The 26,657-nt window shown below is 43.6% G+C and overlaps 1 protein-coding gene across 1 annotated transcript in view; it reads right to left on the bottom strand.

Annotated features, from left to right (window-relative positions):
* tmeff2a (transmembrane protein with EGF-like and two follistatin-like domains 2a) overlaps positions 1-9,102 on the bottom strand; it is a gene marked incomplete at both ends in the record, with an annotated part of 244,960 nt that extends 235,858 nt beyond the window's left edge. Inside the window, 2 exon segments of the mRNA XM_083776070.1 lie at positions 8,631-8,898; positions 9,025-9,102. Coding sequence (XP_083632196.1) covers positions 8,631-8,898; positions 9,025-9,102 — 346 coding nt within the window.
* Between the last annotated feature and the right edge of the window lie 17,555 nt (positions 9,103-26,657).

Here is a 26,657-nt window from a genome sequence, read left to right as displayed (position 1 = left end):
TCACTTATACACACCTGGCTAAGGTTACCTCACCTCATCTAACCCGCTCACGTCAATGACTGAGCATTACCACTACCATAGGGCACCAGCACTGCTTGACAATATCACTATAGTCACAATACAGACCTCCCAAAACAAACTGGTCAGGCTCCTACTTGGCCTCACCCCCCGAACCCACCTCACCCCTGCCCACTTTGACAGGCTGGCATGGCTTAGGGGCGACGACAGAGTACATCATCTTGCAATGGGTCTGGTCCACAAGATTCGATACACCACCAAGATACCCATGTACCTGTCTAAATACTTCACTAAGATACCCATGTACCTGTCTAAATACTTCACTAAGATACCCATGTACCTGTCTAAATACTTCACTAAGATACCCATGTACCTGTCTAAATACTTCCTTAATGTAAACGAAGTCCACACCCACAACACCAGAGGGAGTGCAACAAACCATGTACAACCCAGATTCGGCACAAACAAGGGACTAAATTATTTTCGCTCCTATGCCACCAAAATGTGGAACTCCCTACCAACAGTCATTAAGACATGTGAATCCCTTGACTCCTTCAAAACCGCTCTCAAAGGGCACCTACGGATGGCTGCAATTCGAAACTGGCCTCTGTAAAATCTGAATACCCCCCACCCCCATTTCCCCTCACTGTATATGTATCTTTTCCCTTTTTGCTTCCTATATGATGAATTCCTGTTCTGTTCTTTAACTACATAGAAGTGTCTATTTGTATGTCTCTAAATGTTTTGATGAATTGAACAATGTGGACCCTGTTGTAAACAAGTGTAATGCTTAATTGGGTCGTCCACTCACAGTTAACAGTCTTTGTATTGAGTCTGTGCTTAAAATGTACTGTAAATTCTACAAACTGTTAATACATATTTCAATCAATCAATCAATACACAATACAGCATCACCCAAAAGCATCAAAGGTAGCAGATCAGTGTGACTCTGGTGGTAATGCTGTTGGTTTGTTTTTTTTCCCCTCACTGAACACGAATACCGGAAGACTCGACCCGGTGCGTGCCCGTTATTCCTCCCGGAATTTTCCCCAGTGAGGGGGATAACTTTGTAATATGCTATTGGCTGTTTGTATTATTTTTGGAAAAAATATAAAAAGATACTCCTGTGGAAAGGCTATATTATTTTACTTATATTGACCCTATAAACAATTTAGTATTATTTAGTATATTATGTAAGGTTTTGCCCCCTCAAATGGTATACCTCGTCAGATAATCCCCACATATCCTACAACAACTTCTGTGAACAGACTTCACTGTAGTAGCTTTTCATAAATTATATTTGTACTTAGGCTGTTCTGTCTGCTGTCATGAAAGTTTATAGTTAGAGAAATTCAAAGTCCAGCCGTCTGCTGTCCAGCCTCTCCCACCCCTCACATTGGGGAAGATTCTGGGAGGAAAACAGAAACGGGGCGAGTCTTCTTGTTACCCTGAACACTATACAGAGTAAAGAGAATGAATGGAAAGTTGATGACAAGTTCGTGACTTGTGCTTGATGCTCTGGTCTACGTGGCGCTCCGCTCCGGTCTACGTGGCGCTCCGCTCCGGTCTACGTGGCGCTCCGCTCCGGTCTACGTGGCGCTCCGCTCCGGTCTACGTGGCGCTCCGCTCCGGTCTACGTGGCGCTCCGCTCCGGTCTACGTGGCGCTCCGCTCCGGGCCACATTGTACCTTGAGTTGACTTAATGTTGGAGTCAAGCCATCAAAGTGGCCTTTTGGTGTCAGCCAAGCCGAGGCCGATATCACTTTGGCATCATACATACGTCCACATAACAGAAGGAACAGCGGTTCTCAAAAACAGCAGATATACAACAAGGTCACAAATCACTTCTTGTCTGATTGTCTGTTCCATCCAATTCCCGTCCTGTCTTTCCTCTCTCTCTCTCTCTCTCTCTGTGAACTGAAGCATAAAATGGCGAAAAAAGCATTTATTTTTAAAGTCATTTCATATGGAAAGGGAGCGAGGAACCTGGGTCACATTAAGTATTTAAATCTGGTGGTGGTGTGATTTTACTGTGAAGGAGAATTAAGCCTTTTTCATCCGAGGCCTCCTTTGAAAAAAAGCACCCCAGCAGTATAAGGCACACTCGCCAATTAGCAACTTTTGATCCCTTTTTGATTGAACCTTCGCTGCCGCCGCTTTTGTCGCATAATTCACAGCTTTTCTCTAGGTTTGCAGCCTTCTGGCTTTCCGAGGCTTGTGACGAAGTGGCGCTTCGGCTGCATGCGGGATTTCTATACCCCGCTCAACCTCCTCGCTTTCAACAAATCTCCGAGGCAGATGTGCCCTCCTGTCTCTCTGCCAGACTACCGGTATAATTCACTCCCACTTCATGAGATTTTGCAGTCGTACACGGCGCGCACGGCGTGGCTTTGTGAATTGTCTGTGTTGGGTGGAAACCTCACATGTACCAATACCACAACTTTTATTCAGGATTCAAATTTAGCAGCAAAAGTAGCAGATGTACAAAGAAGCACGAGTTGTTTCGAGCTTGCAGATATGTTAACCCATTCTGAACGGGCATCCATTTTGGTGTTAGCATCATGTTGTGCTTTATCTATTGAAAAATAGCAGATCTACAAGCTCATATCGCGCCACCGAGTGGCGCGATACGAGCTTGTAGGTCTGCTATTTTTTGAAAAGTCGAAGAACGACTGACATTTTTAGAATCTGATCTCCGGTCAGAATGGGTTCATCAGACCAGTGTGTGTCCAGTGGAAACCTCGTATGAATCTGATCTCAGGTCAGAATGGGTTAACTACTTTCGCTGGGGACCCCCTGGAACACCCCCCCCCCCACCAAAGGAGTTGTTTTATGGGGAGCCCAGGAGGAACACTACAGCGACCGCGGCAGCCGAAGCTGCGGGGGATCCACATTAGGGATAAAACAACAACATCAGCATTTAGGCAAAAAACAACAATAATGCAAACGTTAGCTGTTGCTGGACAGCAACGAGTGGATCCCGTCAGAGGATTACACAGATCACGTCCAATGATCCCATCAAAGGATTACACAGATCACGTCCAACGCCAACTCCCATGAGGAGGCGCTTTGCACTGTTGCAGAGAAGAAGAGCTATAGACCGATTCCGTACCGGTTTCATGGTCGCAGCCTACGTATTTCCTGTAGGCGGACTCGACGTAGCTGCGGGGGTAAAACCCTCACCAGGCGCACATCTTCCACTTCAGTGAACGGCAGAGTGACTGATGTTAGTTTGCCTCAAACTTTACTCCTTTACCTGCTTTTTTACTAACACTAACATTACAAATATGCCCAGAACATCGAGATGAACCTGTGTAGTTTATGGCTGCTCCAACAGTAGTGGCAACATAACAAATAAAATAAAACGGAATGTCTAATATCCACCGCGATGGCTGAGACCAGAGCCATTGAGTAATTTTATTTGTTATGTTGCCACTACTGTTGGAGCAGCCATAAACTACACATAAAGGTTCATCTCGATGTTCTGGGCATCTTTGTAATGTTAGTGTTAGTAAAAAAGCAGGTAAAGGAGTAAAGTTTGAGGCAAACTAACATCAGTCACTCTGCCGTTCACTGAAGTGGAAGATGTGCGCCTGGTGAGGGTTTTACCCCCGCAGCTACGTCGAGTCCGCCTACAGGAAATACGTAGGCTGCGACCATGAAACCGGTACGGAATCGGTCTATAGCAGTGTTTTCTTTCTCTGATGATAATGACACCCGAATTTACCAACGGGGATCGATAAAGGTCTGCGTGTGTGTGTGTGTGTGTGTGTGTGTGTGTGTGTGTGTGTGCATGCGTAAAATACTCGATGTAGCGGAGTTAATGCAAAATAACAAACGTATAATTGTCTTGTCTGATAGAGCAGTGGTTTTCAAAGTTTTTCATTTAATGCACACCGTCTGTACTTAAACTCATCACACACACACACACACACACACACACACACACACACACACACACACACACACACACACACACACACACACACACACACACACACACACTGCGGTAGACGAAAGCCACATGCCGTTGATGCCAAAACATCTTTAGACCAAGTTCATGTTTGATCAAGGTGAGCGCCTCGCCTCAATTTCTTTCAAAATGGCAAAATGTGGGTTTAAAAGTGGGCACCCTGGGTCGCCATTTTGAAAGAATGAAAGGGCACATAATGTGTTAATAAACTCATCATGCATGCACACACACACACACACACACACACACACACACACACACACAGCGGTAGACGAAAGCGACATGCCGCTGATGCCAAAACCTCTTTAGCCCATTCTGAACGGGCACCCATTTTGGTGTCGGCATCATGTTATGCTTTAGCTATTTAAAAATAGCAGATCTACAAGCTCATATCGCGCCACCGAGTGGCGCGATACGAGCTTGTAGGTCTGCTATTTTTGAAAAATCGAAGAGCGACTGACATTTTTAGAATCTGATCTCAGGTCAGAATGGGTTCATCAGACCCAGCGTGTGTCCGGCGGAAACCTCGTATGAATCTGATCTCAGGTCAGAATGGGTTAGACCAAGTTCATGTTTGATGAAGATGACCGCCTCGTCTCAAGGGGCTCTCCGTCTCCAGCAACACAGTTGTCAAGGAAGGAAAACCACACCGCTGCTCTAATCAGGCCAGCGAGCAGCAGACTGAAATCGAATCCCAATCTTTGTCAGAGCGAGATTAGATTAAGCACTTGAACACCAGCATGCCTAATTCTGGGAAGGGTGAGCTGAGCGTTCACCAAGAAAAAAAACATGCTCACAGCTTGTAGATTGCAATGGTGTAAAGTACATAGATAAGTACAATAACTTAACTCATTCTGAACGGGCACCCATTTTGGTGTTGGCATCATGTCGTGCTTTAGCTATTGAAAAATAGCAGATCTACAAGCTCGTATCGCGCCACCGAGTGGCGCGATACGAGCTTGTAGGTCTGCTATTTTTTTTAAATCGAAGAACGACTGACATTTTTTTAGATTCTGATCTCAGGTCAGAATGGGTTAATCAGACCAGTGTGTGTCCAGTGGAAACCTCATATGAATCTGATCTCAGGTCAGCATGAGTTAACCCATTCTGACCTGAGATCAGATTCATACGAGGTTTCCACTGGACACACGCTGGTCTGATTAAGTTAAACATTTGAGTAGCCTACTTTCCCCACCACCGCCCATGGTACTGAAATGACAACACAGATATTTGTGTGGGGAGGAATCAATTGGCATAATGACTACATTTGGGAGAAAAAGGGTTAAAAAGCAACACAAAAAAGAAAAATATATGGTAGTTTGAGGACCGAAACATTTTTGCACTTTTGTAATGCGCACGCACGCACACACTCACACCAAATATTATTTTCTTCTGAATACACATTCCTTTGAACGAGCGAATATGTGAAGGGGATCAGTGTCATGTGATTATGTATTTGACCCCGCAAAAACTCGGCTGTGTGTCTCAAAGAATATGATTGTTGGCAGACTTTAGATATCATTTGGTGGTCCAGTTTTCATTTTTCACAACATCGGTGGACAGTGGTTGTTTGTTGCAATCACACTACAATACTTCACCACGTGTATATGACAAAAAGAAATAAACAAAAATGTACAATGCATACTTTCGGAATTCCAATGGTATAAGCTGTGTTGTTCACCCCATGAAGCAATCATGGGACACGCCCCGAAATAAAAGAATATTTTTGCATCCAAAGAGCCTCATAATCTGTCAGTGTGCAAGCCTGTTCTGTTGTTTATCCCATTCTGACCTGAGATCAGATTCATACGAGGTTTCCGCCGGACACACACTGGTCTGATTAAACCCATTCTGACCTGAGATCAGATTAAAAAAAATGTCAGTCGTTCTTCGATTTTTCAAAAAATAGCAGACCTACAAGCTCGTATCGCGCCACTCGGTGGCGCGATATGAGCTTGTAGATCTGCTATTTTTCAATAGCTAAAGCATAACATGATGCTGACAACAAAATGGGTGCCCGGTCAGAAGGGGTTATGGACTGAAATGGGGCCGTTTCACTGAGGAAGGGCATTCAGCATCCAGCCGGCACTATTGAGCTTTTGTACACAATCATAACGACAGACACCACTGCCTCCAATAATGGACTATTTATTCACTGTATGAATGACTTTGGGAGAATTAGGAACTGAGCATTCAGTGTTTCAACGCACATCGTTCTGAATTAAACGCTGTCATTCAGTGCCAGTGGGAAATGTACAAATCAGTCCAATTTGACTATGAATTCAACGGTTTTATTATTTTTGACATCGTTTTATCTTTGACAACGTTACATACAGTATGCTGGCGAACATTCTGTGACAATATCAGATCTACAAGCGTGCACAGCACATTGCAATGTGCATAACGTGTTGTGAGCTTTTATAGATCTGCTATTTTCACCAGAGAGATTTGGTGTTGGGAGGAAAATCATCACACACACACACACACACACACACACACACACACACACACACACACACACACACACACACACACACACACACACACACACACACACACACACACACACACACACACACACACACACACACACACACACACGCGCGCGCGCGCGCGCACACACACACACACACACACACACACACACACACACACACCGTTTTTTTAACGCTTTGGCTCCGGAGCGTCTATAAAAGAAACATATCCGTCCACATAATACACAAAACATCACATCAGACACTGACACTAAATGAAACTGTACAGAGATACAGTACAGTACAGTATATAGCCAGCTCTGTTCTCCCCTGCCTGGAGCTAAAATGATGCCAAGAAGACAATATAAAGAACACCACAATTGCTTATATACTTATCCGACCGATCCGCACACAAATAGAACGCTTGGATGATTCTAATCTCAACCTTAGTTTCAGTTTGAAACTAGTTATTCCATGTGTGGAATAGACATATATCCCCCCCCCCCCCCCCTTTGATAGGCCTATCTAAGCCTATAGTCAATTTGGACCGCTTGTGGTCAGAATAACATAAAATGACAGTATAGGTAGAATATAATAGGTCACATTATTAAAGCTATATCCATTATGATATTATAGGCTTATGATAGTATAGGCTAGGTGGAATTCCTTTCTCAACTTCCAGGCACACCAGACAATAATAGCCTTATCTTTAATGAGCCAATATAAGAGTCAAAACAGACATTAGCCTATATAGTGTGAATAGAGAATGGGATCATATCATAGCCTGCATTTTCCAATATCACAATATCTATCTATAACGGAAGCCGAATCGAATTATGTATCCCTTGTAGGTACAATAATAGCCTATAATTAAGGCTATTCAGACATGAATATAGTCTACAAACTCTACATGAAAGCATGAAGGGCTTATGGGCAATAATAACATGCACGTTAAGGAAAGCCCACACGATTCACCCTGCAGTTCTATAGAATTGATATAAGCCTATAATACAGTAGAGCGCATATATAGTCTACGGAAAGTCTATGTGAACGAAAGGAAAACTGCCGTCTGCTTGCGGGCGGCTGAGTCTCATGCCTCGCGCAATTGGGTGCATGTCGCCTCATGCCAACAGAAAGAGGAACCTACAGCACACACACACACACACACACACACACACACACACACACACACACACACACACACACACACACACACACACACACACACACACACACACACACACACACACACACACACACACACACACACACACACAGCGCACCTTTTACATCCTTTCTCTGTTCGCTTTCGGCTAAGCCGCAATTAAGCGACGTGAGACCGTAAAAAATAGGCTTGAGCCTTGATCCTAAACTTTAATTTGCTCCTTATGCATCCATATAGGCTATAGGCAGGCTACACATGCATGGATGGATGGATCATGGCACACATCGACACATGCATGTTGGCCACTTTAAATGCAAGGATAATCTTAATCACAAAACAATTCCGAGACAATTATGATTTGCATGCATTGCAATAAGATGCCCTGCATGGCTTCTGCCTCCAGATTGGCACCGAATGCATGGAATGCCTCAATTCAGCTACAGCATGCCCATGCAGTCTGCACTGCATTTTAGCCTAAAAACCCAAGATATCCATTTATATAGATGCACATTTTTAATCCCAGATCATGAGATGTCAATTTTAAGATGCACATCTTTATACTCCAAGATGTCAATTTAAAAATGAAATTGTTTGTTCCCATGCAATTATTTTTTTTATAATAATAATAATAATAATAAATACAAAAATGCCCCGTGCGTCCAGCCCGGAGAAGAAGAGCATAGCCTACTATAGCCTATCCTGCAGACAATCAGGGAGCTACAAAGACTGTAGACAAAGCTGATAGAGAAGACAAGAGACCTCTGTGTCTGTACGGTGCGGACCCCCGCTCTCACGGTGCGGACCCCCACTCTCTGTACGGTGCGGACCCCCACTCTCTGTACGGTGCGGACCCCCGCTCTCGGCGGTCCGCACCGTACAGACACAGAGCTGAGCTAGGAGAGGGCGGGGGTCTCCTCTAACCGAGGAGAGAGGAGAGAGAGAGGGAGAGAGAGGGTCTCCTCTAACGGAGGAGAGAGGAGAGAGAGAGAGAGGGTCCTACCGGAGCAGTTCCAGCCCGTGGGCGTCTGACAGTCACTCAGAGAAGACGGGAAGGCGCGCAGCTGCTCCACAGGTAACGTGGCGAGGAAGGAGACCAGCGTGACCCAGAGCCAGCCTCCCACGGCCCGGCCCCAGCCGCGCCACTGCAGCCCCCCCGCCGCCGCCGCCTCCACCACCACCATGCCCATGATGGCCCGCCGCGCCGCCGCCGCCGTGGCCGCCCCCGTGGTGGCGGGTCTCCCGGAGGAGACGCCGCGGTGCCAGCAGAGCTGCCATGGACACGAGACCCATGCTGAAGGAAAGCCTCACTGCCGTGGGGGGGGATGCCTCCGGTGGTGACCGCAGCGCCGCGGAGGAGGTGAGCGAAGGACGCGGGCGGCGGAGGCGACACGCACCGGCGACAGCGACAGATCCTCCTCGGGTCCCGACAGCGGTGTGAGCGGTGCGGGGGCGCCTAGCACTGACCGGAGCATCTTCTTCCGTGCGAGAATGATGCGCGCCCCATGAAGAGAAGAAGTGCACCGGGTGTTGTCACTTAGCCTCTACTACTACACGCACGGCACGGACACACTGATGATGATCACCCCAAAAACAAGAAAAAACACAACCCGCGGTTCCGTTACGATCGTTGCTCCTGATCCGATCCGATCCAATTCGATCCTCCGCGATCCGGTAGTGTAGTGATCCTTTAATTGGGCTGCATGCGAGATGGGGAGAACGGAGCGAAAAAAGTAGCCTATACCGATATTAAATAATAAAGGTTGAGGGGGGCGCAATGGAGGAGGGTGTGTGTGTGTGGTGTGTGTGTGTGTGTGTGTGGTGTGTGCGATATGAAGGTGTATAAACTTGCTCCCAGTAGCAATGAGTCCGGGCGAAGGATGCTGTGAGGAGGACAGGACACAATGACAGAAGAGATGCGGGCTTAAGAAGAACACAAAAAGGACTAAATATCCTACAAACTGTGCAAAGTGGAGCGGAGGAGAGAACGGCGTGTTAATAATACCATCCCAGATTGAACAAAACAAGCTGTCCTTAAGGCTGGCTGGCTGCTGTAGAGATGAAAGAGTCTCGCCGTGCGGACGGACGGTCTTGGTTGTGTGAAGAAGAGAGACTGAAAGAATTAGATCCAGAGACGGAGCAGAGCAGAGACGAGAAGCTGCTCACACGACACGGTCCTCCCGCCGACTGAGACCGACTGACTGTGTGTTCACTGTGGGCTGCAGTCTGTCTGTGTGCTGCCGAGAGAGAGACTCCTCCTGCTGCCTGCGCGCCTCTCTCTCTCTCTCTCTCTCTCTCTCTCTCTCTCTCTCTCTCTCTCTCTCTCTCTCTCTCTCTCTCTCTCTCTCTCTCTCTCTCTCTCTCTCTTACCATCATCATCATCACCTGGTTCGTTTCTAGCTTTGGTTATGATCACGTGATGCAAACAAACTGGGGGATGGGGGGTGTTCCCCTTTATCTCATTGGCAGAGTTAAATAAGAGAGAGAGAGAGAGAGAGAGAGAGAGAGAGAGAGAGAGAGAGAGAGAGAGAGAGAGAGAGAGAGAGAGAGAGAGAGAGACAGAGACAGAGACAGAGAGAGACAGAGAGAGAGAGAGAGAGAGAGAGAGAGAGAGGAAAGGAGAGGGGGAGAGAGATAGGGAGGGAAGGAGAGAGAGAGGGGGGAGAGTGAAGGAGAGATAGGGTGGGAAGGAGAGAGAGAGAGAGAGAGAGAGAGAGAGAGGGAGAGAGAGAGAGAGAGAGAGGAGGAGGAGGGGGGAGTTTATCACTCCGCCTTGCAAGTGTCGGAACTTGGTCACAAACTAAAGCTTAATTTAGCCAATACTTCATCTCAGGAGGGTGTCGCTTGCCAAAAAATATCTGATCTACAAGCTATATAGCACACCTCGGTACTACGGAGCATAAATTACACTTAAATCATTCTGACCGGGCACCCATTTTGGTGTCAGCATCATGTTATGCTTTAGCTATTGAAAAATAGCAGATCTACAAGCTCATATCGCGCCACCGAGTGGCGCGATACGAGCTTGTAGGTCTGCTATTTTTTGAAAAATCGAAGAGCGACTGACATTTTTTTAGAATCTGATCTCAGGTCAGAATTTGGTTAATCAGACCAGTGTGTGTCCAGCGGAAACCTCGTATGAATCTGATCTCAGGTCAGAATGGGTTAAATCAGTGCTGCGCTGAGGAGGATATAGGCCAGTAAAGGACAGAGGATGCACTGAGCTGTAATTGGCCAGAAGAAGCATTTAAAAAGGGCTGGAGGAGGAATCGATTGGTCCAGAGCGGGGCTGTGGGGATAATTGCTCTGCTTTGAAAACGGCACTGACCATATTGCCCATCGCCGAGACGTCGGGGAACAGAAACCTCCTATGTCCATATTTTAACTCGTTGTTTGTTTTCTCTCGTAAATTAATTAACCCCCTATACTTACCTGATCAATACCATACAGAGGCAGACAAAAGCATCAAAAGTAGCAGATCTATATAAGCTTGAAACATGGAGCGAAACGTTTCCAGCTTGTTTGTCGGTTTCATTTAAACCCATTCTGAACGGGCACCCATTTTGGTGTTGGCATCATGTTATGCTTTAGCTATTGAAAAATAGCAGATCTACAAGCTCATATCGCGCCACCGAGTGGCGCGATACGAGCTTGTAGGTCTGCTATTTTTGAATGATCGAACAACGACTGACATTTTTAGAATCTGATCTCAGGTCAGAATGGGTTAATCAGACCAGTGTGTGTCCAGTGGAAACCTGGTATGAATCTGATCTCAGGTCAGAATGGGTTAATCCTAATGGTTTTGCACATATGAGGTTTTCACGCGAGCGGTTATATGCTCTGCCCTAGAGCAAAAAAAAAAAAAAGCACAAAAAAACAACAACATATCAATATAGTTCTGTGTATTTTTGGACATCATCAAGCGTTGTCACATGGGGGGGATCGGCGGATGCGGCAACATGATTCTGGGTAATTGATTCGCTCTCGGCCATGAAAGAACGCTGGCCAGAGAGAGGAAAGCCTCGGGGCCGGTGAAAAAGAAAAAAAAGGCAAAGAGGTCATCCATCCAGTCCAATCCACCCACCCACCCGTCCCAACAAGCATGCTTCATATTCACACACACTCCAAGTCACTCCCTTTGAACTGAAGGGAAATGGGAGGCCAGTGCATTAAGGGGAAGCCCGTGTTCCAGCGCCACACAAACGGCCCAGTGTTGTGGAGGAGGCCCCGGGCCGGGCCGCTGCCAAACGTGGTGTCAGAACTCAGCCAAACATGTTTTGACCTCGTGACTGGCGGTGTGAATTCAAGCAAAAGCTGAGTTTTTTTTGCCTTTGCAAAACAAGGCACGGCTTTTATTATTATGCACGGCCTCCTTTGGAATGGTTTGAGAGATGGGATCGTTGTTGTTATTATGGGATGGGAATAGAATAGCACCCAATCATCATCGCACTGCCCGAGCCAACGGAACGTCATCGTCGAGCCCTTTATTGATAACAGCGATGCAGGAAACAGGAAATGCACACAATATCGTCGGGCGCAGTCCGACGGGAAGACCTTGTATGTCCCAGAACCTTTACTGGAAGGGTAAAAAATAATCACACGTGTGTGAAGTGAGGGATGCCTCACTTCTTTAAACAAAACATACTCTATTGTTTAAAGTTATCTAAACAAACATTAGAAAGTCTATAGACTTGGCTGCCACATGACGTCACGTGGGTGCTGGTTTTTACGTCATTAAAAGTTCATAGACGTGGCTGCCATATGAAGCCAGACCACCCCTCCTAACCGTGACTTTGCGCCATTGGCTGTTCTGACCTGAGATCAGATTCATACGAGGTTTCCGCCGGACAAACACTGGGTCTGATGAACCCATTCTGACCTGAGATCAGATTCATACGAGGTTTCCGCCGGACAAACACTGGGTCTGATTAACCCATTCTGACCTGAGATCAGATTCTAAATCCATGCCTTTGTTTTCTCTCGGCTTGATTACTGCAATGCACTTTTTTCAGGACTGCCTAAGAAAACAACTGACAGATTACAACTTGTCCAAAATGCAGCAGCCAGAGTTTTAACTAGAACTAAGATGAGAGAACATATTACTCCAGTTTTGGCATCACTGCACTGGCTTCCGGTTGTTTTTAGGATTGATTTTAAAATTATTTTACTTGTCTATAAAGCCCTCAATGGTCTCGCACCTTCCTACCTACATGACTGCCTGCCTAAATATGTCCCAAACCGCCCGCTAAGGTCTTCCACTGCTGGCCTGCTCGCTTTGCCTAAAAAAATGGCAACTAAAAAATACGGGGAAGCAGCTTTTTGCTTCTACGGGCCGTCGGCATGGAACAAGCTCCCTCTGTACCTTCGTCAGGCAGCCTCTGTAGACATTTTTAAAGCTCAGCTCAAGACCCACTTCTACAACATTGCTTTTAAGTGATCTTATATTTTTTGTTATTCATGTCCTCACTGTACTGCATTACTGCTTGTTTTTTAATGTCGTTGCCTTGCTTTTCTTTTATGCTTTGCTTTTCTTTTATTCTCCATTGTTCTGTAAAGCACTTTGAGCTGCATTTGATGTCATGAAAGGTGCTATACAAATAAAGTTTTATTATTATTATTATTATTATTATTATTATTAAAAATGTCAGTCGCTCTTCGATTTTTCAAAAATAGCAGACCTACAAGCTCGTATCGCGCCACTCGGTGGCGCGATATGAGCTTGTAGATCTGCTATTTTTCAATAGCTAAAGCATAACATGATGCTGACACCAAAATGGGTGCCCGGTCAGAATGGATTAAAAAATAACTTGTTGACAGCAACACAAACTAGATAAAGTGCCCCTCGGGGCACAGGTCTCCACCAAAAAAATTTGCAAAGATCCACCTGTTGGTGGAAAAGGGTGGGATATAATATATCCCTTAGCCTAGTAGGAAAGTCTGTGAAAGATTTCACGTAATTTGCACGCTGCGTTCAATTCAATCTGAGGCTTTGTGTTCAAAACGGGCCAATCCTGCAAACTTTGAAAGCCAATGTTAGCCAATGTAAGCTTAGCTTTGATGAATTGAACAATGTGGACCCTGTTGTAAACAAGTGTAATGCTTAATTGGGTCGTCCACTCACAGTTAACAGTCTTTGTATTGAGTTTGTGCTTAAAATGTACTGTAAATTCTACAAACTGTTAATAAATATTTCAATCAATCAATCAAAAAAGCCAATTAGACAGATCCGCCTTGACTATTGAACACATGACAATAGAGATACTGTGTAACGATTTGTGGGATTTCTTTGGACAGAATCTGGAGGAGTAATCTAAAATAAATTGTTTTTCAAAAGTTGGCCTCCTGGTGGCGTCATAATAACAGGCCGTTCTGGAGAATCTGGGGCAGAGGTTCATCGATGGCATCCACACACACACACACACACACACACACACACACACACACACACACACACACACACACACACACACACACACACACACACACACACACACACACACACACACACACACACACACACGTTGTCTGTATGTGCATTGTCATTTATTCACTGTGTCCATGGACAATGCAGACATTAAATGATGGTTTCCTTGTGCAGAAAACATAGTTTACATTCTCTGATAACTTCATCAATGCATAAGCATAATAACTCATGAATGTCCAGACAAGCTTTTGTTACAATCTAATTTGTGATTTGCTATAAATTATGCAACTCAGAGACATTGCCGCAACCGAATATGGTGGTAGAAAACGTGGTCAGAAAACGTTTTGTTTCCCATTTTTTATTTGTTATTTTATTTTTAAATATGCCTACGTTTTTAAGTGTTCATATTTATCCACGTCTGGAAATGACAAAAATCCGATTCCATACTTTTCCATAATTGTGTACAGTAGGAACGCTACAGAGCCCTGGAAGCCCCCAGGGAAGTGGTTAACACAGACTAGACTAGTAAGGGGTTTGTGTGGGTGTGGGTGTGGTTGTGTGTGTGTGTGTGTGTGTGCGCACGCGCGCGCGCATGCATATGTGTGCATGTCCAAAGCAGAGCCAAAAACAACTCTACAATAATTGTCCTCTCTCAGTAGTAGAGATAGAAAGACCATTTCGTATGCCGTAATCGTTCTCAAATCATGGTTGGCATCACTGCAATATTATTAAATGAATTGAAATTTTATTACACTGATTTGAACAGTGTTAAATAGAGTGGTTAATATTTACCAGCGGGTGAAGTCTCTATTTTGTAGGGCTTGTCCTGGTAGGAACAAGAGACATCTTGTAAGTGTGTAAGAGCTATTACTGTGAGCAAGGGGAGAGACTTACCCCCCCCCCCCCCCCCCTCCTAAAGAGCCTAATTAGCAGAATGGAGGCCAACAAACATACTGTATACAGTACAATAAGGATCGTTTTGTAACGGAGCACAAATGTGGATGCAAAGTGAGGCGTCTGTCTGCAATGTCAGTATCCTCCACTCACCGTTAGGGCTGCACAATATATCGTTATCGTATCGGTATCGAGGTATGAACATGCACAATATCAGTATCGCAAAAAGGCAACGGTATCGCGATATAGATATATCGTCGACATATCGATATATCGTCCACTTCTAAAGCCAGCCCTCTGTTTTAGCCTGCGCCCCTCGGAAAATAAACCATCACTCCGTTTGTCCCTCTGTCCTGTGTTGCTGCACGATATATCGTATCGTATCGATATCGAGATATCTGCCATATATCGTGATATATATTATATCGTATCGTATCTATCGAGATATCTGCCATATATATCGTGATATGAATTTTTGTCCATATCGTGCAGCCCTAGTTGGTATCCTCCACTCACCGTCCATCAGTGGTGGAAAGTGAGATTTACTCAAGTATAATACTTAATTATAATACTTAGTACTTTTACTTTTACTGGAATATTTCCAATATTTTTGCTTCTACTCCGATACATAATCGGATTGTACTTTTACTCCACTGCATTTATTTGAAAACTTTAGTTACTATACTTTGTAGATTTTGATTTAATACCCAATCTGAACGGGAACCCCTTTTGGTGTTAGCATCATGTTATGCTTTAGCTATTGAAAAATAGCAGATCTACAAGCTCATAGCGCGCCACTCGGTGGCGCGCTATGAGCTTGTAGGTCTGCTATTTTTTTTTTAATCGAAGAACGACTGACATTTCTAGAATCTGATCAGAATGGGTTAATCAGACCAGTGTGTGTCCAGTGGAAACAGAATGGGTTAATACCCAATCTGGGAACCAATCTGCAAAAGAAATAAAGAGATTTATTGTTTTGCCTCATCTGGACCACTAATTTCCCCGTGTAGAAACTGGAAACTCTACACATTGTAACGGGAGTGGCGGACAGACTCAGCTGCGGAGCTCTCTGTCTTGAGAGATTAGAGATTAGAGATTGAACCCATGGGTTCAATCCCTTTGCCAGACGCCCGTGTTTGTCGTGTGGGAGGGCGCTCTCTGTCGCTGCACTATAGCGCCTCCTAGTGGCCGGTGCCTGTTCAACGGGACAAACAGTGAGTTATGCCTTTCCATGTTGAAACTCCTCACTGTTGTGTGAAAAGAAACGGCTAGTGACATAGCAAAGAAACGGCTAGTGACATAGCCAGATGTGGATAAAGAAACGGCTAGTGCCATAGCAAAGAAACGGCTAGTGACATAGCCAGATGTGGATAAAGAAAGGGCTAGTGCCATAGCCAGATGTGGATATAATACACACATCCTTGTGTCCTCTGCTCGGGTCGAGTCCTCGCGCCTTGGCCCTTGGCCTCTGAGCGAGGAGGCGATGGAGGTTGGGGAGGAATTGACTGGGTTCACATTAAGGAATGCAAACACTCCTCACAAACAGAGGAGAAATAAACAGTGGCATATAAAAGTATGTGCAATCCAAAAAGTACAGATATCGTAGAGGTGTTCCATGTAAAACTTAAACCTTTATGTTCCAGTAAAAGTTAAAGTTCACACGTACTTCAGAAAATTATCAGGTGTTGAAATGCATTTAATCCATTAAGGACGGGAACCCCTTTCGGTGTTTTAACCCTTCTGAACGGGAACCCCGTTTGGGGTTCTGTACAGTGTACAGTATGTAGGCCTACAGTATTCACAACGACAGAACATAGGTTTCTTTCCTAAACAGCGTCTTGGGCTGCAAGATGGTGCACGCTCTCAACTAATGGTTCACATGAAAAACATCATAAGAGCTTGTGCTCGTATCAGCTCAGAGATGCAAAAACAAAGCTTGTGACATGAAACGGTTTCATCGTCAAACATCAAAATGAATGAATAAATGCAGTATGAAGCATAAACAATGAGAATACATAAATAACGAAAAATACAATGATGCAATTTGTTTATGGCAGTGCACGGGTTAACAAGTCAATTAACTCAGTGTGAACTTCAAACAATGGCGATTCTATATATAGAACAAAATGCCTCAGACTGGCTGCTTGTCATGAGAAGATGTTTTCTAACGCTCTGCCTTGGCTTCAGACATCAATGAACTTATTAACTTCAACAGTGTAATATAACAGAGCTTAATGAAATCCTCTGATCATGTTGGTATATAATATGGACTGAAAACATTTAGTTCTGCCCTAAAGTTGAATCACATCACATTAACGTATAGTATGTATAGTTGACATAGATACTCCACTGTTATGTTCTTAGTTTATACATGATTCATGATAACTACTTTTTATATAATGTGTGATGTATGACATGCTTTTGTTTTTGCTTAATGTAAGTCGCTCTGGATCAAGAGCGTCTGCTAAATGCCTAAATGTGACCAGATTTTACTGAGAGACTGCCATCGCGCACATTCCAGCTTTTCACCAGAGGAGAAAAACTGTATTTTCTTCTTTTTTTCAAAATGAGTTAATAGCACAGGCAGACTCGTCACATACTAGAGCATGTCTGAAATAAGTGTCAGAGCTGAAATTGACATGTAAATATGAAATAAATGTTTAAACATGTAGCTATTGTAATGTTAGAGACCACAGAAGTGAACCTTTCAAGCCTGTTTTCTCAACTCGCTGTTTTCTGCAAGACATCACTCTATAAGCCATATCTCCAAAACTGGTGGGTCAAACTGAACAACCAATATGTCAATTTGAAGCTATGATTCCCTGCTTTGATATGAAATGAAAAAACTAAAATGAAAAAAAAAATCCAATGGCAGTCTCCCAGTCAAATTTGGTCACAAATTGTAAACCTTTAAGGTTAAAAATCACACCCGCGTGAAGTGAGGGGCACTCTTATTATCATACATAATCATACATCTTTTCCCAGGGCCAATTGCCTAAGCTGTAATCCTGGGCGCTACTCTCTCTCCGAGGCTTTTATTGGACAGTACGTGGTCTGTTATAGAGCTGACCGGTCATTATTCAGAAATAACACACCACTGAATTCAGCAATTGACTCAAGCATTCAACCAAGCCGTGTAATGAAGTAAGTTTTGACCTAATAATTTATAATTAAAAAAAGTTTGTCGACAAAACTAGATCTTTCTAGCTTTGCTGTGGTTCAACCATCTTCCAGTGTGAAGTAATCAGTGGTGCTGCAAAGCTATACCGTATGTTTATAGCTTCCCCAGCACAATTATTACTACTGTAAATGGGCTGTGCAGAGCAGCCTATATAAGGCATAAAAGGTATTTAATAAAAAAAAATAAACAGACATTCAGAGACACATTAATGGCAACCACAAAGGAACCCTTCACCCCTTCTCCACAACATCTCCACTAATGGCTACTAATGCTCATTCTATATACTGTAGGCAGTGTCATTTCAGACTAATGTGTACCTGTGATGACTTCAGCGCTCCTTTCCTGTAAGAAACAGGAGCCTCTCACAGCTGACATGAGCACCACTGAGTCAGTAAAGAAAGTTTAAAAAATACAAAGTAATGACATAACCAGTGGGGGGGGGGGGGGGGGGGGGGAGTAACAGAGAACATGCTGTTGCTTTTCGGCCAGAAATATCTCTTATCTCTATATTTCAACGTATTATTATTTTTTGTGTAAATTGACGCCCTACTTATCATACTAATAATATACAGCGTCACACAAAGCATCGGAAGTATCGGAATCTACAAGATCGAAAGGCGGCTCGTAACAACAGAGTACTTCTACACATAGTGTTGTTGCTGCTAAACAATACAAGTACATCTTCCACCAACGCAAGGTCATGTGTGTGTGTGTGTGTGTGTGTGTGTGTGTGTGTGTGTGTGTGTGTGTCTGTATACGTGGGCTGCAACAGAGTACTGCACTGAGTCAGTGTCACGGTAATAGGGCTGACCTCGATTAGTCGAATAGTCGACTAATCGATCGGAACGGGTCTCAGTCGACTGACCACCTCTTAGTCGACTGAGCAAGTTGTTCACAAAAAAAAGGAGATTTGAACAGTCAGAATGTTCAAATGTGTTTATGTCCCCCACAGACCTAGTGGAATAATACAATATTTTTGTATATTTTTGTAAATATTGTATTTTTATATACATTATTTTAGGGGGAAAAAAATATATTATTATTATTATTTTTTTGCTCAGTCGACTATTAGTCGACTAACAGCAAATTTATTCCTCTATCAGTCGACTATACAAATCCTTAGTCGGGGACAGCCCTACACGGTAGACACCCAAGTAGAAAGTAATCTGATTACGGAGCCGTTCGTTGAGCTCCCTGGTGGGTGACGCCGGTGTCACAGTTGCCGGGGGAAGAACGGGCCGGGGCAGAACAGGACAGGCGGGCCAGGGGGGGGGGGGGGGGGGGATGCGTTGGGGGGGATGCATCGTGACAGCGATGACACAGGATGTCCTATGAGTCACAGCAAAGCAGAACGCACCACGGGGGGGGTTATACTGTATTTCTGGGAATCTGCTGTACCTGTCAGAGTGGAAACACTGTAATGCACCACTCTGCTGCTGTGCTGGGTGGCAAGGCACTGTACGTGGCCAAGGAGAGCATGAGGGTAAGAGTAAGAATAGCACCGCTGCTGCTGAGGATGTACAGTACGTGTTACTTACTGTACATACCACTGGTCCTCAATGTCAGCTTTGTGCAGTGGTGGAAAAAAAGTGCTCAAATGTTATTACTTTATCCCATTCTGACCTGAGATCAGATTCATACGACGTTTCCACATGGACACACACTGGTCTGATTAACCCATTCTGACCTGAGATCAGATTCTAGAAATGTCAGTCGCTCTTCGATTAATCAAAAATAGCAGACCTACAAGCTCGTATCGCGCCACTCGGTGGCGCGATACGAGCTTGTAGATCTGCTATTTTTCAATAGCTAAAGCACAACATGATGCCAACACCAAAATGGGTGCCCGGTCAGAATGGGATAAGTAAAAAAATATCAATACTGCAATATACTGTATATGTACACTGTTAAGTCCTGAATTCAAAATGTACTTGAATGAAAGTATAAAAGTATTGGCATCAAAACGTACTTAAAGCAGCAAAAGTTAAAGTAATTATTGTGCAGAATGTCCCATTTCAAGTTTTCAAATCTACAAACAGAACTGGTAGATGGGCTATTTTCAAATGGACGAAATGTATATAGGGCTGAAGTGGTTAATGTATGTTTTTTAATAATAATAATCCAAATCTACAAAGCAACTAGTAACTAACGTTTTCAAATAAATTTAAAGTAAAAGTAAAAGTACAATATTTGTATCTGAGATGTAGTGGAAAGTATTGGGAATTGGAAATACTCAAGTAAATACCTCAGAATTGTACAGTACTTCCACATGGACCTAATCCAGACAACAGTCTTGTCAAAACTCGACTACTGTAACTCCCTCCTTACTGGCCTACCAGCATGTGCACTTAAGCCTCTCCAGCTGATCCAAAATGCAGCAGCTCGCTTGGTCTTCAACCAGCCAAAATTCTCACATGTCTCCCCCCTGCTCCGCTCCCTCCACTGGCTCCCGGTCGCTGCCCGCACAGAATACAAAACTCTGATGCTGGCATTCAAAGCAACCAAATGTATGGCTCTCCCATATCTTACAAGTATGATTGAACCCTACAAACCCTCCCGCGCACTCAGATCAGCCAACGCAGGGAAGCTGGAAGTACCCTCACTAAAAACGCCGGGACAACGCTCCACACGTCCCAAACTCTTCTCCCTTCTGGCTCCAAAACTGTGGAATGCACTTCCCATTGCAGTCAGAACTGCAGCATCACTCCCAATCTTCCGCCGTAGCCTGAAAACCCACCTTTTCAGACTCCATCATGGCCCATAGCACTTACCCTAACCCCTTAGATAGCATTTATGTTGGCTTAGATAGCATTTGATACAGACTTATAGCATGTTATGTAGACAGCACTATAATTGTATTGTATTTAGTCATAGCACGCCATAGTACATATGTATAGCATAGTAGTAAATATGTATAGTTTATATGTATAGTGTATGTATAGTTTCATTATATAGATATTCCACTGTTACTTTCTTAGCTTACGCATGTTTCATGATAAATACTTTTATGTGATGTATTCCCATGCTTTTGTTCTTGCTTAAATGTAAGTCGCTCTGGATTAAGAGCGTCTGCTAAATGCCTAAATTGTAAATTGTACTGTAACTCCATAGTGTATACTTTGGCATATATGGGATTTGCAGTAAGTGATGTCACTTACTGCCGGCAAATCAGAGCACCTGTTTGAGCCAGAAAACCCCAGATCACAGAAAATCTACTGAATGTTAAAAGTTCATGTTTTTTGGGTGCAATTGAGATTAGAAAACCTAAAAAAAACAAGAACAATTCCAAAACCTTTTTTTTTTATATCACAATCCCTTTAAGCAGAACCTGATTGTAATCAAGGATACATGTAGGTCACGAACGGCGGACATTGATGTTTTTAGCCAATACAGAGATAGTTTGGCCTTTAATTATTCATTTCAATCATCAATGGCATTTTGCCGTTTCCCTTCATGTGACCGCCGCGCTCTGACTGTAGGTGGCGCTACCCGTTCAGAACATATAAAACATAACGGTGGTGGGTCGCACACACCAAGACTAAAGTTCAAATTGTTTCTTTCATATTTGAACAGGGACAAATGTTTGGGCTATCCAGCCTTCATCAGTGTGCCGTTTCCCAAAATAAACATCCCAAGCATTTTTAAACCCATTCTGAACGGGCACCCATTTTGGTGTCAGCATCATGTTATGCTTTAGCTATTTAAAAATAGCAGATCTACAAGCTCATATCGCGCCACCGAGTGGCTCGATACGAGCTTGTAGGTCTGCTATTTTTGAAAAATCGAAGAGCGACTGACATTTTTAGAATCTGATCTCAGGTCAGAATGGGTTCATCAGACCAGTGTGTGTCCGGCGGAAACCTCGTATGAATCTGATCTCAGGTCAGAATCATAGACTGTAAAAAATATGGACAAAGCGTTCGCCGGGTCTAACATGAACGTAAAATGAAGCCTGTAATAATATGGTAATTCCTGAAGTCGCCATCTTTCTAGATCCGTTTGGTACCAGCTGGCCATTGGCTGGCTCCGTTTTGGACCAGCTGGCCATTGGCTGCCCAGACAACGAGGCGGGACTTCCCCCCTTCTTCTCCGTTGGTTTTTATTTTGACTCGAGTGGGAGGGGAATCCCGATCATAGACTGTAACGGTAGCCACGCCCCTCAGAACATACGCGATGTTTTTTTTTCTTTATGGTCATTTTTTTAATTAATGGGACCATAATTTTCCAAAAAGAATATTATGACATTAGAAATTAGACTTTAAACTAGTGACTGGAAGAAGAAAGTATTCATGACCATGTTTATTAAGGTAATACAGTCTAGGTGAAGTTGGGCCAAAATACATGGGCCTCTATGGAGCTATGGGGCTTTTTGGGTCCAGTCCAGCGCCACAACAGGCCATTATATGAACTACCGATTTCAAATGAGGCTTCACGAAATATCTGGCTGACTGCCCCCCTGGTCAGAATGGGTTAAACGGTAGCGATATTGTAAGATATCACGGCATACATAACCCAAAAAATAATTTCATCAAATAAAGAAAAAAATCGCAACTGCATCTTCCAACCCGCACGCATAATATATTGGCACGCCCATTTTCAGTGGAAACAAAGGAACTGGTTCAGAATGTGGTGCAGGGGAAAAAAATAAGAAGAACAGAAACGGTTTAACCGTGCTGTTAAAGGGGCCTTAATTGGAGTGCTGCCAAACGTGAGCTTATAGATTGTCTATTTTCGCCGGACGGTCACCTATTTTCGACAAATGTTTGCCTATTATGACATGCCCAGAACAGGGTGACGCCATGCTTAATGAGAGATGAAAAGCAATAGCTAAAGAATGACTTGGTACTGTAAGTGCCTGCTTCTTACAGTAGTATTGACATACTGTCAACCACTACCCTCTCTAGCCAGCCCATGTATTCTCATGTGTCATGGTATATAATGTTTATTAATATTATACATTAAATAGTCCAGTATAGACAGAAACGGCACACACACTGACAAAACAGGTTGAGGCTCTTTGGATGCAAATTAATAATAATAATAATAATAATAAATATGATTTATTTGACCAATCGAGGGTGTGTTGCTCTGGTTGGGAAGTCGGTCGAATTAGCGGGTGTCCACACCCGAAAATCCTGTCTGTCTACTACTACGACCACTAATATTCTATATATATATATATATATATATATATATATATATATATATATATATAATATATAATATATATATTTACTATATATGTTTACTATATATACACACCGGTATATATACAGTGTACACAAACCGTATATCTAGGTGTGCCCCGAGATTTTTAGGCTATGAAAAGTGTGCCCTGGGACAAAAAAGGTTGAGTTAAGCGGTGCCCAAAAGGTAGACCACGATTCTATACTGGTAGATCGTGATCCACCTTTTGGGCACCGCTTAACGTCAGATCAGGGGTTTTGTCGGCCAGCGCCAAAAATGCTCCCCGACAGCATAATCGGAGCAAATACCGGGCAGTGTGTATGAGCCATAACGTGTTGACTACACTACACTAATAAGGACACATAATAATAACTAATAACTAGGGCCGGGACTAATTGCGATTAATTTAGATTAATTAACTACAGAAAAATGAATCGCGATTAACTACAGATAAATTAATCGCACCTTTTTTTTCACCGCGGAACGTTTCTCACTGGGCGCTTTTCTATAGTACTGAAAACTGGAAATAATAAAAAGTCATCCCATTTTGTGTTGCCTAGAACTGGAGGTCTGACAAAAAACAGCAACAATATGAAGTAAGTACAGCTTTGTGATGTCACTGAGATGTACTTGTTACTGTTACTAATTTTTTTTCAGACCTCCAGTTCTAGGCAACACAGAATGGGGTGACTTTTTATTATTATTTCCACAACAGGTATATTAATGACAGTAAAATGTTGAAAATGAGTGGTATCCTGTAGTCACTATTCGTTGATTCACTGGGATACCAAAAAACATTTAAAAAAAAGGTTTCTCGCTGTTCTCGGGTTGAATATTGATATGCGATTAAAATGCGATTAATCTAGATTAATTAATCGCAAAGCCTCTGATTAATTAGATAAATTTTTTTAATCGAGTCCCAGCTCTACTAATAACCCATCCGTTACTACATGTGGAGTCAACTCCCGCAATTTCCTTCTTCCCATAGTGCGCGGCAACGTAACTCTGGGATGAGCGGCCGCATAGCGGCCGCAAAATTCTAGTTATACAATATTGCTGCACGAGTATACAATACAATGTTATGATACATGCACACGGACGGAGGATACAGCTGCAGAATAAGATAATCAAGCAAAAAGCAAGAGGGAGACAACCTGTATATACTGTACATTATGTTGTGACTCGCTATTGGGCTGTCTCTCTTTTTTCCCCCATAAATGAATGTCCTATTTAATTTTTTGTGCAAAAGTCGCAACGGTACTTGTGAGCTTTTAGATCAGCTGTGTTCATCGCTTCTGATTTCATTTTGCCTATAACGTCACCCCCGGAAATAGTAACACCATGTATAACGTGGTCTGTCTGTGTCGTATAAATATTTAACCAAAGAAAAGTATAAGACCATTACAATCGGGAAAGCATGTGTGCCCTATTAGATTTTTGGGTTAATATTCAATATTGTGAGAAAGCCTTTGTAGAATCGGCCTCATCTCTTAATGGGATAACAAGGGCTTGCTGTGACTCAATAATAACTACATTGATTGATTCCATACAGGAACACAGGTTCTATTTTATATTTCCTGAAAATTAAGGTTTTTGGACATACATTCTAGACTTTATTCCATTTTCAGGTCGGGATGCCAATTTTAATCAGTAGGAAGAACATAAGGTAGTTCTCCACCAAACAGACTAGCCTACTGCCTACTAACGTAAGGTAGTTCTCCACCAAACAGACTAGCCTACTGCCTACTAACGTAAGGTAGTTCTCCACCAAACAGACTAGCCTACTGCCTACTAACGTAAGGTAGTTCTCCACCAAACAGACTAGCCTACTGCCTACTAACATAAGGTAGTTCTCCACCAAACAGACTAGCCTACTGCCTACTAACGTAAGGTAGTTCTCCACCAAACAGACTAGCCTACTGCCTACTAACGTAAGGTAGTTCTCCCCCAAACAGACTAGCCTACTGCCTACTAACATAAGGTAGTTCTCCACCAAACAGACTAGCCTACTGCCTACTAACGTAAGGTAGTTCTCCACCAAACAGACTAGCCTACTGCCTACTAACATAAGGTAGTTCTCCACCAAACAGACTAGCCTACTGCCTACTAACGTAAGGTAGTTCTCCACCAAACAGACTAGCCTACTGCCTACTAACGTAAGGTAGTTCTCCCCCAAACAGACTAGCCTACTGCCTACTAACATAAGGTAGTTCTCCACCAAACAGACTAGCCTACTGCCTACTAACGTAAGGTAGTTCTCCACCAAACAGACTAGCCTACTGCCTACTAACGTAAGGTAGTTCTCCACCAAACAGACTAGCCTACTGCCTACTAACGTAAGGTAGTTCTCCCCCAAACAGACTAGCCTACTGCCTACTAACGTAAGGTAGTTCTCCACCAAACAGACTAGCCTACTGCCTACTAACGTAAGGTAGTTCTCCACCAAACAGACTAGCCTACTGCCTACTAACGTAAGGTAGTTCTCCACCAAACAGACTAGCCTACTGCCTACTAACGTAAGGTAGTTCTCCACCAAACAGACTAGACTACTGCCTACTAACGTAAGGTAGTTCTCCACCAAACAGACTAGCCTACTGCCTACTAACGTAAGGTAGTTCTCCACCAAACAGACTAGCCTACTGCCTACTAACGTAAGGTAGTTCTCCACCAAACAGACTAGCCTACTGCCTACTAACATAAGGTAGTTCTCCACCAAACAGACTAGCCTACTGCCTACTAACGTAAGGTAGTTCTCCACCAAACAGACTAGCCTACTGCCTACTAACGTAAGGTAGTTCTCCACCAAACAGACTAGCCTACTGCCTACTAACGTAAGGTAGTTCTCCACCAAACAGACTAGCCTACTGCCTACTAACATAAGGTAGTTCTCCACCAAACAGACTAGCCTACTGCCTACTAACGTAAGGTAGTTCTCCACCAAACAGACTAGCCTACTGCCTACTAACGTAAGGTAGTTCTCCACCAAACAGACTAGCCTACTGCCTACTAACATAAGGTAGTTATCCACCAAACAGACTAGCCTACTGCCTACTAACGTAAGGTAGTTCTCCACCAAACAGACTAGCCTACTGCCTACTAACATAAGGTAGTTCTCCACCAAACAGACTAGCCTACTGCCTACTAACGTAAGGTAGTTCTCCACCAAACAGACTAGCCTACTGCCTACTAACGTAAGGTAGTTCTCCACCAAACAGACTAGCCTACTGCCTACTAACGTAAGGTAGTTCTCCACCAAACAGACTAGCCTACTGCCTACTAACGTAAGGTAGTTCTCCACCAAACATACTAGCCTACTGCCTACTAACATAAGGTAGTTCTCCACC

This window comes from Protomyctophum parallelum (genome assembly GCF_964188405.1).
Source record: "Protomyctophum parallelum genome assembly, chromosome: 11".
Lineage (NCBI taxonomy): Eukaryota > Metazoa > Chordata > Actinopteri > Myctophiformes > Myctophidae > Protomyctophum > Protomyctophum parallelum.
The sequence above is the reverse complement of the archived record's forward strand: the minus strand, read 5'-3'. Positions and strand labels throughout refer to the sequence as shown.